Below are 19,596 nucleotides of genomic sequence, written 5' to 3' on the forward strand. Positions count from 1 at the left end.
CAGCTACAGTGTACTCATATAAATAAAGATAAATAAATCTTAAAAAAAAAAAAAAGGCAAAAACCTCTAATTGCAGCACTTGGGCATCAGAGGCAGGTGGATTTCTGAGTTCAAGCTCAGTCTAGTCTACACAGTGAACTGCAAGCCAAGACTAGATAGTGTGGCACTAAATAAATAAATCGTCAGTCTCACAGGCTCGTAAGATGGATGAGCAGTCAAGGTGCTTGCTCTGTCAGGGCTGTTCCTGTGCTATTTTGTATTAAGAATCTGTGGTTCTGGTCAGCAGGGGCTAAAAGATAGACTGTGATTAACAAGAGATCAGAACCCGAAACTGAAACCTTTGTTTTGCTATGCCTCTCAATACTTGTCATCTGAGGCTGAAGAATCAACAATATGCCAGGGGTGGTAGCACACATCCAGAGGCAGAGGCAAGCGGATCTCTAGTCCGAAGGTAGTTAAGTTCCAAGATAGTCACAGATATACTGAAAAACTGCCGGGCAGTGGTGGCGCATGCCTTTAATCCCAGCACTTGGGAGGCAGAGGCAGGCGGATTTCTGAGTTCGAGGCCAGCCTGGTCTACAGAGGGAGTTCCAGGACAGCCAGGGCTACACAGAGAAACCCTGTCTCGAAAAAACAAAAAAAAAAAAAAAAAAAAAAAAAAAAAAAAAAAAAACAAAAAGATATACTGAAAAACTCTGCACATGCATGTAGACAAAACACTCACATATATAATACATATGACAAATCTATATATATGTGTATTTGATATAGCTATCATAAATAAAATCTTAATAGTTTGGAATGTGGGCTGGCAGTGGTGCCACATGCCTTTAATCCCAGCACAGGGAACTGGGAAAACAGAAGCAGGCAGATCTCTGGCAGCCTGGTCTACAGAGCTAGTTCTAAGGCAGCCCAGGCCACACAGAGAAACGACGTCTTGGAAAAAATAGTTTGAAATGTGTTTTATAGTGAGATATTACTATTAGTAGGATATCATGAAGATAAACAAGAAAGGAAATGTTATAACTGAATTATAATGTGTCTGCTGGCTAGTTTTATTACAATTTGACACAAGTGTAGTTCTCTAGAGAGGGAGCTTCAATTTAGAAAATGCCACAAGATTGGACTGTAGGCAAGCCTGTAGAGCACCTTCTTAATTAGTGATTGTTGCGGAAGGGCTTGGCCAACTGTGGGGAGAGCCACCCCTGGGCTCTTTAAGAAGCAAACTGAGCAAGCCACGTGGAATAAGCCAGTAAGCAGCACTCCTCTGTGGCCTCTGCATCAACTTCTGCCTCCAAGTTCCTGCCCAGTTTGAGCTCCTGTCCTGACTTCCTTTAAGGATGAACATGGAGATGGAAGTGTAAGCCCCAAAGACCCTTCCCTCCCATGTTGCTCTTGGTCTGTGCTTCATCACAGCAATGGTAACCCTACTTGGAACACTGTGTTTGTGCTTCGAGTGGACCAGAGATTAATTACCCTGCCATTTTCCCCTTGTCAACTTGACTAGAGTTATCTAAGAGGGAGCTACAGTTGAGAAAATTCCTCCATGACAGTCCTACAGTCAAACCTGTGGGACATTAGGTTTCTAACTTGAGTCCCTGCCTTGACTTCCATAGAGTGACCTGAGAGTTGTAAGATGAAATAAACTCCACCCCCAAGTTGTCTTTTTGGTTATAGTCTTTTTCAAAGCAATAGAAATTGTACGAGGAAAGCCATCTGGCGAATGGGTACAGTTTGAACCCTGTAGTCTACACAGTGCAAGTGTAGAACCAACTGCTGCAAACTATGCTTGACCCTGCAGATGTGCACCCATACAGATGCACAACAACACAGAAAGGTTTCAAAACAAACAAAAAAAAACTCACAAAACTGAAAGTTCTAGCATGCAAAAAGCCCTGAAAGGAAAAAACAAAAACAAAACAAAAATCCCACCATAAGTAACAAATAACATTTTACTTATTTATTATTGGATTTATGCCTCTGGAAAATTGCAGTAATTTTTTTTTTTTTACTTTTACTTTGAAACTATAAGTGTTCCTTTCATGCCTCCAGCTATTTTTTTCCCCTTATACTATTAGTAATTGGGTTTTTGTTTGTTTTGGTTGAGACAGAGTCTCACTACTTAGCCCTGGCTGTCCTGAAACTTGCTATGTAGATCAAGCTGGCCTGACCATAGAAATCTACCTTCTAAATGGTTTCTAAATGTACTGGAGTTAAAGGAATGAACCACCAAGACCAGCCCCTCACAAACACACCACACACACACAGACACACCACAGAAACGGGGGGAGGCGAGGGGCAGAGGGGGAGGGGGGGAGAGAAAACACACTTTCAGTCAAGGGTGGCCTGAAATTCAATAAAGTCTGACTTGAACTTCTGATCCTCCTGCCTCTACCACAGGATGCTTGATTTCAGGAACGTAGCACCACACCTGGTTTGAAGTACTAGAAATCAAATCCAAGGCTTTGTGGGTTCTGCGTAAGCACTTTACTGCCAAAACATGTCTTATAAAGTCCCTGGCATTAAATTCTTATAGAGTCAGTATTTCTCCATTAAATGCAAACAAATGAAACCATAAATGTACCAGCAATCTTACTCAATAGGATAAAAGCACTTGCCATACAAGTCTGACAACCTGGGTTCAATCCCCAGAGCCCATTGTGGAAGGAACGAACCAACTCCCGAAAGTTGTCCACTAACCTCCACACAGGTATACCTGCAAGGATATACATTACACACACACAACAGTCTAAGTAAGGGGTCGTCGAGAAGCATCGTTGGGTAAATGTGCCTGCCATCAAGGCTGGCAACCTAAATTCAATTCATGAGACATACCTTACGTGAAAGAAGAAAACAACTTCTGTCACTTGTCTCTGACTTACAATGTCAGTTTCTCTAATCCTCCTTCCCTCCCTCCCTCCTCTCTGTCTCTCTCTCTCTCTCTTGCTCGCTCACTGGCTCACAAACATATACCCCAGAGGAGTACACAAATGTAATTTTTAAAATAATACAAATTATTTAGGGGGAGGGGTCTCTCTATGTAGTCTTGGCTGTTATGGAACTCATTATTTAGACCAGGTTGGCCTTAAACTCAGACATCCAACTGCCTGTGCTTTCCAAGTGTTAGAATTAAAGGCATATGTGACTATGACCAGGAAAAGAAAAAAAGAAAAATTAGATATATTTTCTTTAAAATATTTTGGCTTTTTTTTTTTTGCTTCTATTTTAAGGGTTTTTGTTCTTTTCTTTGTTTTTTTTTTGTTTGTTTGTTTTTTGTTGTTTTGAGACATGTGCCACCATACCTGGCCTAAAATGTATCTTCTTAAAACTGAAAACATGATAAACAAAATATATTCTATTTGAAGCTCAGTACGATTAAATCCCCAGCACCACAAAGAAGGAAGGGAGGGACAGAGGGAAGGAGGAAGAGCTAGTTGGCTCATTCTTTCTAATAAATTAATGTTCTATAAGACATAATTAAATCCTTAATTATAGGCATGGTGGCACACACCTTTAGTCATAGCATTTAGGAGGCAAAAGCAAGGAGATTTCTGAATTTGAGGCCAGCACGGTCTAAGTAGTGAGTTCCATGACAGTCAAGACTACTGGCTACACAGACAAGCCTGTCTGAAAACCAAAAACCCAAAAGAAAAAAGATAAACTTAAGTCATTTGACAACTATGAACTGGGTGTGGTGGCTCATGCCAAAGGGCTGCTGCTAATGAAGGCTGTATATCAAAAATGACGACGTGCAGTGGAAGACTGAAATGGAAAACCCCTTAGTAAACTAAAGAAAATCTAAGCCGGGCGGTGGTGGTGCACGCCTTTAATCCCACCAGAGGCAGGCGGATTTCTGAGTTCCAGGCCAGCCTACAGAGTGAGTTCCAGAATAGCCAGGTCTACACAGAGAAACCCTGTCTCCAAAAACAAAACAGACAAAAAAAAAAAAAAAAAAAAAAAAGACACAAATAACAAAAAAGGGGGGGAAAAGACTGGAAAAGCATTCAAACTGCTAGATTGTTTTTGTTCCTGTGTTAATTTTTCAAAAGTATCTTAAAAAATAAAGGGTATGTCATTTCCAGTCATTTCCCTGTGCTATGCATTAGGTTAAATCACAAGAGAGACAGCCCTCACAGACACATTTCCAGTGAGTGTTCAGTGGCCTGACCTGGCTGTGACACCGCGGTGGCTGTAAACTGAGTAGCCCATGGTGGATTCTTCTGTCCTCCAAACTGAGCCATGATGCAAAGGGGGGGGGGACCTTCAATTGTTTCTCTTCTATAGCAGATATCTAAAAAGAAAGGATACAACAAAAGGCTAGTTTAGAGAAATGTTTGAAAGAAAAAATTATTATTATTATTATTTTTTTTTTTTTTTTTTTTTTTTTTGTTTTTTGAGAAAGGGTTTTTCTGTATAGCCCTGGCTGTCCTGGAACTCGCTCTGTAGACCAGGCTGACCTGGAACTCAGAAATCCGCCTGCCTCTGCCTCCCAGGTGCTGGGATTAAAGGCGTGCGCCACCACCGCCCGGCTGGAAGAAAAAATTATTAAAGACAGGTTCCAAACGAGAGCCAGAAGTAGAATGTGTGCCAGCTGAACACTTGAAGTAAAACACACTATCAACATATCAACAGATCACTATGCATACTCTGTTTAAAAAGATAACCTTAGGGGTGGACTTAAAGGAACTTCCTTCAGTGACTACACTGACATTTCCTAAAAAGGTCTGGCCGGGGTTAGCGGCGCAGGCTTTAAACCCAGCACTCCAGAGGCAGAGGCAGGCGGATCTCTATAAACTCCAGGCCAGCATGGTTTCTACGTCGCTACAGCCCAGCTAGGGCTAAATACTTAGACTCTACAGCAACAAACGAAATCAGCAACTTTATAGACACAGAAAGTATAGCCTGAGTGTTTCTTGGGGCGACGGACTGAGGTCCTGCAGTGGGGTTCAATCAATAACGGAAACTGTGTCCAGACCCCCCTCCCCCATAAAGGCAAAGGCATTGACGAATACCATCTTAATAACGAACATTACTCTAAGGACTAGGAAGTCACTATGGCCTTTGTCACCCTAGTCTCCACTCCGGGGGTGGAGAGGCAGTTGGGAGAACGCGCATCTCATAAAAAAGAACCGCGGCGAAGACCCCTCCCCGAAAATCAAAGAGAAAAGGAAAAGATGGGCCTCGCATCCCGGGCTGAGGACACTCATCTTCCTCCCGCCCCAGCCTCCGTAAACGCGCGGGCGGCGGAAGATGGAACCCAGCGCCCCAGGCCACGGCCACAGCTCCCTCAGGGGCCCGCGGGTCGTCGCAGTCCCTGAGGCCCTTAGACCGGCCTGAGACAGCCTCGGAGCCCTACGAACACTCCACGCCGGCCGGAGCCGGGCCGGGACTCAGCGCCGCGGCGGTGGCGGCGGCGGCGCAGGCCCGAGGACGCACGGCCTCCGGCCGGCCCAGGCCGAGGGGCGCAGGCCGCACCTGAGGGGCCGGGAGCCGCCGCGCTGGGGGAAGGGCGCGGCGCGCAGGGCCTGCTCCGACCCGCACAAAAGGGACCGCGTCCCTCGCTCGCCGGCCCCGCCGCGGCCGCCATCCCCCGCCCGCCCGCGGTTTGCCACATCACGCTCTCCCTACCCCTCCGCCGACCCGTCGGGAACGAACGGAAGCAGGCCGCCTCGGCCTCCCACCGCTCTGGAGCAAAACACTGACCAGACCTTCACCTGAGACTGGCCCGGGTTAACAGAGAAGCCATTTCAAAACCCGTCAAGCTCAGGCGCATGCGCAGACGGCTCCCCCCCCACGCCGCACCTCCTCGGGTCTCCGGCAGAAACGGGCGCGTGCGGAGGGAGGGACGTTCGGCGTGCGCGCCCCCGCGTGCGCGTTCACTAGGCAGCCCGAGCCAGAGCGCGCCCCAGCCGGGTTACCTTGGCTTCCCTTAACAATGAACTGAGCTGGCTGTCCTTGCGCCAGCCCTGAGGCAAACGCGGTCTTTCCCTGAGAGCCAGAGAACGAACGACAGTCACGTGGTCCGCGGGGCGTCGCCGCCATCTTGAGGTTGTCCTTAGTCTACTCTTGTGCCGTTTGCTTGGAAGAATGACCGTGTAAGAGCTTCATTGTTTTTTGAAATGGGGATATAAGTAACATAAAGATCGATATTTGCAACATATGCTCACCTACTTCCATATTGTGTATGTATGTTTAACACATGCGGCCCTCATAGGATTCGAACTTCTGAGCTCGAAGAAATCCTCCTGCCTCAGCCTTCATAGTGCCCGAGACTTTACAGTCACAAACTACAAAGCCAGGCAGGGTTTTTTTAAAAAGATGTTTTGTTGTTGTTGTTGTTTTTCGAGACAGGGTTTCTCTGTGTAGCCCTGGCTGTCCTGGAACTCACTCTGTAGACCAGGCTGCCCTCGAACTCAGAAATCCGCCTGCCTCTGCCTCCCAAGTGCTGGGATTAAAGGCGTGCGCCACCACTGCCCGGCTTTAAAAAATGTTTTATTACATTCTTTTCATTTTTAGAGGGCTTTGCCTGCAGGTATTTATGCGCACCAGGTTTGGGTTTACTGCCCCTGGAGGTCAGAAGAAGATGACAGATGCCCTGAAACTGGAGTCACTGGTGGTTGTGAACCACCGCATGGGTGCCAGGAATCAATCCCAGGTCCTGATAACAGCGATTAGTGCTGTTACCCGCTGTGCCATCTCCTCGGCGTTAAGGCTGAAATGTTTAAAAGTGTACAATTGGGTGGAGTTTAGTCTATTGACAACATGCCATCATCATCCCTACTATATGCAGAACTTGATTATCATTTACTGATAAGAAACAGCTGGCGGGGTTGCAGGAGACACGAGGAGATGGAGAGGTTGGGGGGATGGGAGGGTTAGGGAAGTGCACACCTCTAATTCCAGCACTCAAGAGACACAGGCAGGTAGAGCTCCGTGAATTAGAGGCCAGCCCGGTCTACAGAGCTAGTTCTAGGACAGCCAGGGCTACACAGTAAAAATAAATAAACAAACAAATAAGTAAATAAAAATAAGGAGAGAGAGAGGAGGAGAGCGCGAGGCATAGCTATTAAGTCAGTCTCTAATTTTGCCCTACACCTGCTGGTGACAGCTAATCATTCTCAATATGAAATAGCTTGTACGAGAAATTCCACATAAGCCGGGCGGTGGTGGCGCACGCCTTTAATCCCAGCACTTGGGAGGCAGAGGCAGGTGGATTTCTGAGTTCCAGGCCAGCCTGGTCTACAGAGTGAGTTCCAGGACAGCCAGGGCTACACAGAGAAACCCTGTCTCAAAAAAAAAAAAAAAAAAAAATTAGATGAGCCAAGCATAACACTTGGGAGGTCGGGGTTGGGGGGATCAGGAGTTCAAGGCCAGCGGCGACTATGTAACACCATCTCTCACCAAAACCAACATGATAAAGTATATAGCTTTTTGTGTGATTCCATGTATCTTTTCCCTTAAATTTCATGAGCACATGATCACATAGATGCAGGTTCTTTAATGCTTTCAAACATGGAGGGGCCTTTCCCTCCACTTAACTATAACTTACAACAATTTGGGAAAATGTACCTTCTGACATCAAACTATCACAATATAACTGTCATCGCACTATAGTAATCTGTAGAAATTCAAAACAGTTTGTGCCAGGTGCCCCAACAAGAAAAGGGAAAAAGTAAGTAAAGTAAAATCTGAGATTCCTTTTCAAAAAAAAGTTTTGAAAGAAAGCCCAGGCATGGTGGCATATGTTTTTATTTTTTTTTAATTTTTTTTGGTTTTTCGAGACAGGGTTTCTCTGTATAACCCTGGCTATCCTGGAACTCACTCTGTAGACCAGGCTGGCCTCGAACTCAGAAATCCACCAGCCTCTGCCTCCCAAGTGCTGGGATTAAAGGCATGTGCCACCACTGCCTGGTGGCATATGTTTTTAATATCTGTAATCTGGAGAGACATGTCTCTGTGATTTCCAGATCAGCCAGGTCTACATGGTAAGAGACAGGTGAGCCAGGGATACATAATGAAACATTGTTTATAAAAACAAACAAAATGGATCTAGAGGGATGGTTCCGAAATTAGCTGCTGATGTTCTTCCACAAACCCGAAGTTCATCCCAGCATCTCCATCAGCCCCATACAATTACATGTAACTCTGATGTCCTCTACTGGCCTCCTGGATTACTGCACACAGGTGACATACAATCACACAAATATATACACACAAATAAAAAATGAAATCTTGGGGCCGATGTAAAGACTCAGAAGGTAAGAAGAGTTCTGTGAGGTCTTCCAGAGGGTGTGACTTCTAATTGCAGCACCTACAGGGTGGCTAAAAACTTTAGTAATTCTGTTCTACATGTGATCTGTTGCTCTTTTCTGTCCTCTACGATAGTCCATACGTGTGGATTGTGTACAGACATACATACAGTGAAAACAACTCAATTCACATAAAACTTCTGAAAAATACAATATTTTTTAAGACAAATAAAAAATCTGGCATGGAGACTGCTTTCATGCCTTCAATTCCCGAAATAGGGAAACAGAAGCAGGGTGATCTCTGTGAGTTGGAGGCTGGCATGGTATACACAGTGAGTTCCAGGATAGCCGAGCTACGAAAAGAGGCATTGTCTCCAGAATTTCTTTTTTATGTTTAGGATATAAACAAACACACCACATTTTGCTTCATCAACTGACGTTTTAACTTTTACTTTTATGCTTCTATGAACAATCCTGAAGGAAACCAGAATGTCAGCCTCAGGTTTCCTCTTTTATTTAAGAATTGCTTTTAGCAAAAGGCAATTAGACGAGAAAATATCTCCTACCCCCTCCCCGGCCCTCTTTTTCCCCTCTTGGCAGAATATAAATTGCATTCTACAGGAGACGACCGTACACTCTCACCAGGTAATAGACTGTACACAAAGGAACTAGACAAAAATATTTTTGGTCATGATTGCCTTTGTTTTATTTTTGGAGACAAAATCCTACTAGTAAGCCTGACTGGACTAATACTTGATTTATAGACAAAGCTAGCGTCAAGCTTGTGACAATCCTACTTCTGGCTCCAAGTTCTGGGATTGCAGCCACGAGCCACCAGACCCAGCCGTACACACGGATGAAACTTCATTGGTTATCCCCATACAGTCATTAGAGACCGGAAACTATCGTTGTTTGTCATGATATTTTCTTACAGAGAGGGGGAGAGACAAAGAGAAAAAGAGTATGTTCCCTGAGATTGACCCCCAGCCTTGGGTATTCTACAGAAACACTATATTATCCTATCGTCTTCCAAACATTGTCTTCTTTGTATGTTAGAAGCAGGGTCTCACAGAGTTGCCAGGACTGGACTTGAATTCAGTTTATAACAGGCCTTGAATTTGTGTTCTACCTCAGCCTCCTGACTAATTGGGTTAGCAGATCTGTGAAACAAAGCTTAGAGCTTCGTTTTAGTTTTTGTTTTTGACAGGGGCACTTTTGGTTGACATGGGATTTCATCACACCCATCTGACTCTAAATTCATTATTCCTTTGTTACAGTGCTATATAAATCCACTGTATGGCCAAAGCTTTGAGTTACTCTCTGTCTTTTATTACAGAACCTAAACTGATGAAAGGGAAAGAGTTTTCCAGCCGACCATGGTGGAATATTCTAAAATGCTAGGCAGGAAAATTAGTGCAAATCGGAGGTCAGTCTTGTCTACAAGGTAAATAACAGCTTAGGCGGGAGTGTATGATCTGACCCTGCTTCAGTTTTCTCTCTTTCCTTTCTCTCCTCTGTAGAAAATTCACACTTTTTTGGAACTGTTTTCAAGCCCTTTGGGGATATAGTGTAACACAGGGTACAATTCTGGGTCATATGAAAATTCTATATTTATCTTTTGACAAAATGTTCAGCTATTTTTACCGTGGCTGTACTATTTTATATTCCCACAAGAAATGTGCTGCACCCGTTCCAACCTATCCCCACCCCCACCCTGACACCACTTTTTAATTTAAAACAAGTTTTATTTATTGGCTTGTTTATATCTTTGGGCATGTTTGCATGTGTGCTTGCAAGGGCACGAGTGACTGAAAGTCAGAGGTCAGCATTGAACATCTCTTCTAGTGCTGTTTTTTGTTGATTCTCTGTGTAGCCCTGGCTGGTCTGGAACTGGCTGTGTAGATCAAGTTGACCTTGAACTCAGAGATCCATCTGCCTCTGCCTCCTGCGTGCTAGGATAAAAAGTGTGTGCCGCCACCACCCTGAGGAAATTAAAAAAAAAAAATGTCTGGAAGTTTTTATTGCATTTATGTCTGTACCTCATGTGTGCATGATGGCCATGGAAGCCAGAAAAGGGTGTCAGATTCCCTGAAGTTGTATTGATAGATTATGGTAAGCTGCCACATTGACAGTGAAACCCAAGTCCTCTGGAAGAACAGAGTTCTTAACCTCTCAGCCATTTTTCTAGCCTCTACTTACTTGTCTTTCTCATTCTATTTGTGTTTGTGTGTATGTCAGTGTCTGTATAAAGTATAAGTCATGAGTGTAGGGTTTCTTTAGTGTCCAGAAGAGACGGCCCGATCCCCTGGAGCTGGAGTAATCAGGAGGTTGTGAACCACCTCTATGTAGGTGCTGGGAACTGAACTCAAGATTCTTGGACAGAGCAGCCTGTTCTGTTAAGCACAGAGCCATCTCTCCATCTGCTCTACTGATTCTGTGACACGTGGTCTCCCCCTGAAGCCAGAGTTTGCAGTTTGAGCTATTCTGTGCTGGTCATATCACCCTGTGAGCCCCAGTGGTCTGGCTGTTCCCACATCCCCAGTGTTAGGGCCACCCAGGCTTGCAGCCCTAGGGACACAAATGCTCATGTATCCCCACGGGGGCTGGAATCTGACCTTGGGTCCTCATGCTTAACTCACTGAGCCATGGCCTCAGCCTTACCCTCAGCTTTTATTTGTTTGTTTGTTTTCCTTCTCTTTTTCTTGAAACCCTCTCTCTGAGTCCTGGACACTTGGAAATCACTGTACAAACCAGGTTGCTTTGAAGTCATGGCTGCTTCTTGGGGTTCTGCCTCCTAAGTGCTGGCTATATTATAGGCATGTGTCTCTATACCTGGGTTGGCTTGCCTCTCTCTGTCTTTCTCAGTGTCTCTGTCTGTTTTTCTCTGTCTCAGTCTCTAATTGATATAAAGCAAAATGTCATCATGGTTTTGGCTTTCATTTCCTTAATATAATGACTGAAGTTGCTAAGAAAAAAATAGGCTTCTCCCTCTCCGTCTGTCTCTGTCTCTCTGATGGGTATAAAGCAAAATGTTATCATGGTTTTGGCTTTCATTTCCTTAATATAATGACTGAAAATGCTAAGAAAAAATACTTATTGACAATTATTTCCTTGGAGAAATACTTTCAAGTCCCTGCATCCAACATTTTGGGAATATTTGATTCTAATAAAAATTTAAACTAATAGTATCAACTATCATGTATATATAGATTTGGCATTCTATTTCATTTATTTTGTATATGGTGCAAGGGATTGAGCCCAAGGACTCAAAAATGCTAAGCACAGACTGACACCAAGCTAAAACCACAGCATGAATTTTATTAGTTTAGCTCATTGTAGAACACAGTTCAGGACCATTGAGACATTTGAAATTTGGTAAACTCCTTTATTTTCCTCGAAGTTAAGACTACCGGATACATCTCCTCCTCAGCGTACTGAATATGCCACACCATGGGAATACACCATGACCCCAGAAACTTTTTTTGTTACTGATATGTAAGAATCTTGCCGGTTTTGTTTGTTTGAGGTCTTACTTGGTAGGCTTGGGGCTTACTCTATAGACCAGGCTGGCCTTAAATTTGTAGAGATCTGCTTGTCTGCCCCCAGAGTGCTGGTATTAAAGCAAGCACCACCATGGCTCTTGGGGTCTTTTTTTTTCTTTTTCTTCTTAAAAATTATTTATCTTTATTTTATGTGCGTTGATGTTTGCCTGCAGGCATGTCAGTGTGAAGTATGTCTGTGTGAGGGTGTCAGATCCCCTGAAACCGGAATTAAGGACAGTTATGAGCTGTCAAGTGGATGTTGGGAATTGAACCTGGATCCTCTGGAAGAGCAGCTAGTGCTCTTAAATATTGAGATATCTCTCCAGCCCCTGTTGTTTTGTGTGTGTGTGTGTGTGTGTGTGTGCAGTGTGTGTGTGTGTGTGTGTGTGTGTGTGTGTGTGTGTGTGTGTGTGTTTCAGAAACAGCTCTCTTCATAGCTCTAGCTGGCTTCGAATGTGATATACCAGGCTGGCCTCAAAGTTAGAGGTCAGCCTGCCTCTGCCTCCCAAGTGCACTGTATGCCATGCAATCATTGCATAAGTGTGTATGGGGTGTATGCCATGTAGTCATTGTGTAAGTGTGTATGGGGTGTGTGTGTGAGTGGCAGCTCTAAAGAACTATAATGTACTTGAGCAGGTCAGAGGTAGTTCTCTCCTTCCACAGCAGAGAATCCAGGGACGGAACTCCAGTCAGTCAGTGGGCCTGGGCCTCACTCATGTTAGGAACTGATCTCTCAACTAGGGATAACTTCAACCCACTGATCCATTCAAATGAGTTCTGTGCATGAGCTAAGAATCCAGTGCAATTGTAATATGTAAAAACCAAGTTTCCTCAGCACCAACTGTTAAAAACTCTAGAATTTCATCTGTTAAGTACTTTCTACCATTGTTAAAAGACAATTAGCTGCTGGGCGATGGTGGCGCACGCCTTTAATCCCAGCACTTGGGAGGCAGAAACAGGCAGATTTCTGAGTTCGAGGCCAGCCTGGTCTACAGAGTGAGTTCCAAGACAGCCTGAGATATACAGAGAAACCCTGTCTTGGAAAAAAAAAAAAAAAGAAAGAAAAAAGAAAAAGAAAAGAAAGACAATTAGCTCTGTATACATGGGAGTAATTGTGGACTTTCAATTATTCAACTGTCCTGGTTGTATCCATTCACACTATTCCCAGACACTTAATTGTGTTTTGAAAAGTGTGGGTATACTTTTTTTTAAACAATTCACAAACTTTTAGAAATCCGTGAGACGTGTGTGAATGTGTGCACATGTATTCTTGATACGTGGGGGTAAGATGACAACTTGTGGGAGCTGTCTATCTCCTAATACCATGTGTGTTTTAGGGTTTCAATTTGGACCTTGGGCAGGGTCGGCTGCAAGGTCCTCTACTGACTCAACCATCTCAGTTCTTGCTGTTTTATAGACGGGCTAGCCTTGAAGTCTCTATAGCTGTCAGTGACCTTTAATTTTTGATCCTCCTGCCTCCATCCTTCAGTGACTAGGATTATAGTTGGGATATCACCAAGCTCTATTTATGCACTAACAAAGGTGGGGCCCATGGGATTTATTTATATAGGCAAGCACTTTAACAACTGAACTTCATCCCTCTTGATAAAATCTCATTTTAACACTGAGGATGGTACTTAGGTCTTAGGCCTCAGTGATCTTCCTGCTTCAGCCTCTGATAGGCTGGTGAGTGGTGTCATTCATAGTTGTTTTTTTTTTTTTTTCCTTCCAAGTTTCAATATCTCCACAGGTCCTTTGTTTCTTTAACCAGTTTGGGTCTTAAATGAACTCAAACTGGTTGGTGCCGTTTCTCAGGTTCTTGGAGGTTGAAAGCCTAAGATCAAGATGAAAGAGTTGGCTCAGTGGGTAAGAGCCCATGCTCTTGGGACGTGGGTTCAAGTCCCAGTACCCATGCGGTGCCTCATTGTAACGGCCGTTTCTTTTGTAACGGCCGTCGGGTTCTGCTACTTTGTAAAGGCCGGCCGGTTCTGCTGCTCCGGTCGGCAGGTCAGGGTCTAGCAAGAGAGAGAGTGGGGACGGAGGAAGGGGAAAAAAGGGGCGAGAGACGCAAAAGATAGATACAAGACAGAGTCCGGTGGCGTCTCTTCAAGTCTCTTCTTTATTCTCCTCTCTTCTTACTATATTCTCACTCCTTCAGTCTCCTGACACCTCTCACTTTCTCACTCCTTCCTCTACTTCCTACTACCTCCTACTACTTACTACCTCCTACTTTCTACCTCTACCTCTACCTCCTACTTCCTACTACCTCCTACTTTTTACCTCCTTTACTTCCTACTTCCTACTACTTCTATAGAAGGGAAATCCAGGGTATTTATACCCTTTACCACGTGACTTGCCCTCGTGGACAAGCTGAACTGAAGCCACTACGTCACGTGCCTTGTAGCCATGGATACCAGGAGGACCTTGCAGCTCCCAACACCTCATAACTGTTTGTAACCTCCAGTTCCAGGGAAATGATACCAGCTTCTGACTTCCTGCGCTCCCCAGTCACACACATTAGACATAGACATGTGAAGGCAAAACACTTTAAACCCCCTGAGCCATTTCACCAGATTGGATGAGGTGAAGTCTCTCAAACAGATACTGATTGCCTCGTTCTCATCCTGCTCTCAAGTGGTCATTCTCTCCCTGTGGAATGAATGACCTTCCACAGGGGTCACCTAAGACAACTGGACAACACAGAGATTTACAATGTACACCAGTAGTAAAATTACAGTTATGAAGTAGCAGAGAAAAATAATTTCACGGTTGGGAGTCACCACAACACGTGGAACTGTGTTAAAGAGTCTCAGTATTAGGAAGGCTGAGGACCACTGTTCTAAAGAGAACTCTTTGGAGCTTAGTTTGTGCAGTGTTGGACAGAAGTTTCCATGCTTGCTAGACATGCACCCCACCAACTGAGTAACCCTTGGAGCTTCGGTTACAAGGTCAATGGTTTTTATTTTTTGAATCCTATTCCTTTGAAGATCATTAACTTAGTGCTTAGGATGTCGATATATGAATTTTGTGTCTGGAGGGAAGACATACAATCTATAATACTTAGAGAGCTCCTAAGTCCTGGATGTTTAATGTGGACCCAGAGTGGCATTTATGTTTATAAAGGAGTCCATGAACATCTTACAAAATAGCTGATGCTGGGAGCTGGTGGCACACACTTTTAATCCTAGCACTCTGCAGGCAGAGGCAGGCAGATGTCCGGGTTCGAAGCCAGCCTGAGTTTCCAGATTGCCAGGGCTACACAGAGAAACCCTGTCTTGAAAAATGAAAACCAAAATAAAATAAAATTGACTAGAAGAGAATTGGTGTTGAACTAGGATATAAGGTTGAAGGGCAGGCTTTGCTGGGTGTATGTCAGAGACTGATGCTGAGGAAGAGGCTGAACTTGCATCACAGGAAGAAAAAGCATCAGTCCTCCAGGAGGTCCCAGGGAACAGAAGCTACTGTGCACATGGAGGAATTAAGCCTTTGGTAGAAAAGACATTTCCTCCAGTGTAATAGAAAGCAAGAAGGTACGGGTGGAGGGAGATCTACAAACTATGAAGGCAAAAGGCTTTCCACTCTCAAGATAAATCCCAACACTGTAAACAAAGGGCATTGGACATCTACAAGGATCAGAGAGTGTTGGAGGCCAAACCTTTCAGTCAAAATTGGGGCTCTAGTAGCATGCCACTAGGTATCTGGACAATCCAGGACCAGCAAGAGGAAAGGCATTTTGGTTCTTTGCCAAGTAATTTTGCTTTGACAATCCAATAATACACAGAGTCAATAACATGTCCTCAAGCAACCATAGGCTATAGAGCAACAGGCCACTTCATTCTCATGGAACAATTTATATGTAGGTCTGAGCACAGTCAGTCTTGCAAATTCCAGAAATTAGAAGGCAGTGGAAAGATTCCTCAAGCTCAAGTCAAGCCTGGACTACAAGATACAAAAGCCAGACATTCAGACCAGCACACCACTAAGGACAGAGAAGAAGGGACATAACAGGCAATAACTAGTTTGCTTGTAGTGTGTCCTGAGGACCTTGGCATGGTAGCTACAATTGCTATAACTCTGCTGAAAACAAGAAATTCTACTGGCAGGCCTGGTGGAGAGCACTTGTGTGTCTGCCTTTGGCTTCTCACTTTCATTTTGAGACACATATGCAAGTAGGGGAACATGTTGAGGATGTAGCTCCCTGCTAAGTGCCCGACAAGCTCAAGGTCTTGGATTTGATTTTCTTTTTTTTTTTTTTTTTAAGATTTAATTTATTTTATGTGAGTACACTGTCGCTGTCTTCAGACACACCAGAAGAGGGCATCAGATCCCACTGCAGATAGTTGTGATCCACCATGTGGTTGCTGGGAATTGAACTCAGGACCTCTGGAAGAGCAGTCAGTGCTCTTAACCACTGAGCCATCTTTCCAGCCCGGATTTGATTTTCTATAGAGAAAGAAAGAGCTTGGAGTGGGGAGTGGTGGGCCCCTGGTGGTGTGGCCGGCAAACCTCGCCCTCTGGAGAACAGCCCTACAGGATTTGAAGTTCAGAGCCAGCAGCTTGAACTATGCATAGTACAGTCTGCAATCAGAAAGATAGAAGGAAAGGAAAAGAGAGAGAGAGAGAGAGAGGGAGAGGGAGAGGGAGAGGGAGAGGGAGAGGCAGAGGGACAGAGCGAGAGAGAGAAAGGAAGAAAGACAGCAGGAAGGAAGAAACAATTGCATATTATTACTGGTTTTGAGCACAGTAGATTGAGACTATCACAAAATTAAGGGTAGACATGTCATGCATTTGAAAATGGGATAGGATAGGTGAGGGAAGCTGAAGCTAAAAACACGCACCATAAAAACAAAACAATCAAACAAAACCCTTCGCTATGATGTCCTAGGTTCAATGCTGGCTCTTTCGCACACTGGCATGCAATTAGACTTTACTATGCCTATTTGCTGATCGGTGCATTCATTCAATTCAAAGCACTGGAGCTAGCAATACACCATTCTACAAAAATGGTTCTGCTCAGGTATATGACTCACCACCCAGAGAGACTGGGTAAGGCTGGGCAACTTCTGATCATTGTCTACACGATCATCCCTGGCACACGCGAGTGTTCACACACACACACACAAACCCCTCTGCAATCCCAGACCTCAGCATGCTCAAGCACCAGCAATTGACACCCCGTTTGAGGCCAGTCTGGACTATAACAGAAGACCTTGTTTTAATCAAAACAAAACACAAAGCAAGCAAGCAAGCTGTATGGGTTGATCTACAGAGAAAGAATAGGCTAAGTGAAACAACCTACTGATTTTATTCCATTTTTGACCTAATACTGGTAAAAGCTATACAAATTAAATTCATTGTAGCCATTAACAAGAGCAGTCACATGGGAACTGACAGATGTATAAAGACACTAGGACCATTTGGGAGGGGATGCAAATCTGTTTTAGGGGGATGGAGAAATGGCTTGGTGGTTAAGAACATTGGCTGCTCTTCCAAAGACCTGGTTTCCCAGTACTCTTTTCTTTTAAATAAATGAATCAAGTTTTTATTTTTTAAAATGTGTCTTTTAAAAAAAGATTTATTTTATGTATATGGTGGCTGTGAGCCACCATGTGGGTGCTGGGAATTGAACTCAGGAGCAGTTGGTGCTCTTAACTGCTGAGCTCTCTCTCCAGTCCTCACAGTACCCTTATGGTGAATCATCTGTGATTCCAATGCCCTCTTCTGGTTTCACAGGCACCAGACATGCACTTACTTCATCTACACACATGTCTGCAGGCAAAACACACAAGCACATAAAATCAAAACAAAACAAAACAAAGCTTGCTTTTGGCGCTATGTTGTAAGTTGGGACTTTGGGCAGGAGGCTGAGTATACGTTCTACATCAATAGCTAGTGCTGACATTGTACTCAGAGATGACCTGTTTGCTCCAACCATAAGTCTTTTGTAATTAAGATGGGAATAGTAGGTATTATATTTCAAAATAAGATTTTGAAGAGGAAAGAAAAAAATAGACTACCAGGTGCAAAATAGAAGTATAAAATTTATTTTATACCACCCACAAAGTTCTATATAATCAGGAATGATACAATTTGCAATAGCTTTAAAAAAAAAAACATGACAAAGATTTAAAATATATCTTCAATTACAGTATTCATTTATCCTTAGTTAGAATTTTTTAAAAAGAAAATTTATGCTTTAAACAAATGAGACATAAGGAAAATAAGACAATTTCCACAACTATTTTTACATTTCTGTTTCAATACTAGTACATTTCAAATATTTTGCTACATAAAACATGAAATCATGTACAACTGCTGTGCACCAAAATTTAGCTTAATTAGATCTTTCAAGTAACATGCAATTCCAACTCACAAGTATTCAAGTACTGCTATGAAGTGTTCCATTCTGTGCAGAGGACTCAATATTGATTCTGTATTGAAACTACCATGGTTATAGGATTCTCTTTCCCTTTAATGTGATGAAGTGCTTTGCTTAGCTTTTCTCATAGGTGAAGAACAAAACTGGTTTTTGGAATTTTGACAGCATTTTCTGAGATAAAAACCTTCAATTACTGACATACAACAGCAGGATGGTAACAGTCAAAATTAACAGTGAACACCTTCCAGAGGCTGGTGGGGAGGCCTTCACACGGGAGACTGGGAGCTCCGACTCAGCGTCGCTGTATACGGGGAGGAATGTGAATTAATGTCTTACTTCCATCAACACTAAACAGTCTGATAATTTCTGTAAACCAAATTAATGCCATACATGTTAATTTACACGCTAGACCACTCTATGAGAAAGCAATGAGTCCACCCAGAATTCACTTTCATCGCTCTGACATGGATTCATACAGGTATCTCCATAGGGAACACTTCATGATTTCCTAGGAACCCAAATATAACCATCAACCCACACATCACAATGCAAAAGCTGCCCATAGTTTAGCTATAAAACCATTTCTGGAAAAATATTTCTCTTAAAGCACCTATCACAATGTTAACTCCATAAAGCTAAAAAAAATATGACCATACATCGCAATAAAAATATTTACTCTTTCCTATGAGCTGTGTTTGTAAAGTCAAATATAGTCAGTCAGCCATTTTCTCACAGCACAAACGGATGTTGGAAAGAAGACTCACCAACATAAGAGGGGCCATACTGAATATTCAAGGTTCTTCGGCCTGTTCCCCGTATATTTGTGCCAAACAATGTGTCACTTTAGTCAAAATATACCACCTCTATATAGAGAGGGTGTTAAAATAACCTATAGACAGAGTACTAGAAACTTTACAAATACATCTCAGCATTCTTAACTCTAGGTATACTTGCTCCCAAGATTTATATGGCTACAAGCGAAGCAGAGGGAACACTCACACACCAAAATGAAAAACAAAACACCCAGCAAGACAAAAGATATAATGCAGACAATAAAACCTATTAGCAATAATTTTGCATATTTATAATGAAGGGCTAGGAACTAAAGTTGTTCAGCTAGCACCATCTCCTTCAAGAAACCTTCATTTCAGCATATTTAAATATATTAAACTTTGATTAGGAGGGGTTTTAAAATTCCTATTTAGAAAATTACTTGGTGGAAAATGTCTTCCTATTAATGGTAAAAGGAAATTCTCTATGCTTAGAGAATAGAGTGGTTCACACCTGCAATCCCTGACCTAGGGACCATAGCAACCTGGGGTACAGAACAGCATCTTCCAGGCCAGCTAGAGCTATATTGTGAACCTGTTCCCCCCCCTTCTCTCTCTCTCTCTCTCTCTCTCTCTCTCTCTCTCTCTCTCTCTCT

The 19,596-nt window shown here is 43.4% G+C and overlaps 1 protein-coding gene across 4 annotated transcripts in view; it reads right to left on the minus strand.

Annotated features, from left to right (window-relative positions):
- The window catches only part of Ccar1 (cell division cycle and apoptosis regulator 1), a 43,032-nt gene extending 37,250 nt beyond the window's left edge, over positions 1 to 5,782 (minus strand). The window contains exons 1-2 of one of the 4 annotated variants that reach the window (XM_028776816.1): positions 5,715 to 5,782; positions 4,169 to 4,291 (exon numbers count right to left, since the gene is read on the minus strand). In XM_028776816.1, coding sequence (XP_028632649.1) covers positions 4,169 to 4,241 — 73 coding nt within the window. In that variant the 5' untranslated portion in view covers positions 4,242 to 4,291; positions 5,715 to 5,782. Of the gene's footprint in view, positions 1 to 4,168; positions 4,292 to 5,628 lie in introns of all 4 variants that reach the window. The other 3 variants (XM_028776813.1, XM_028776814.1, XM_028776815.1) reach the window with 3 other exon arrangements.
- Between the last annotated feature and the right edge of the window lie 13,814 nt (positions 5,783 to 19,596).

Source organism: Grammomys surdaster, unplaced genomic scaffold, assembly GCF_004785775.1.
Source record: "Grammomys surdaster isolate TR1022 unplaced genomic scaffold, NIH_TR_1.0 273, whole genome shotgun sequence".
NCBI classification, from domain to species: domain Eukaryota; kingdom Metazoa; phylum Chordata; class Mammalia; order Rodentia; family Muridae; genus Grammomys; species Grammomys surdaster.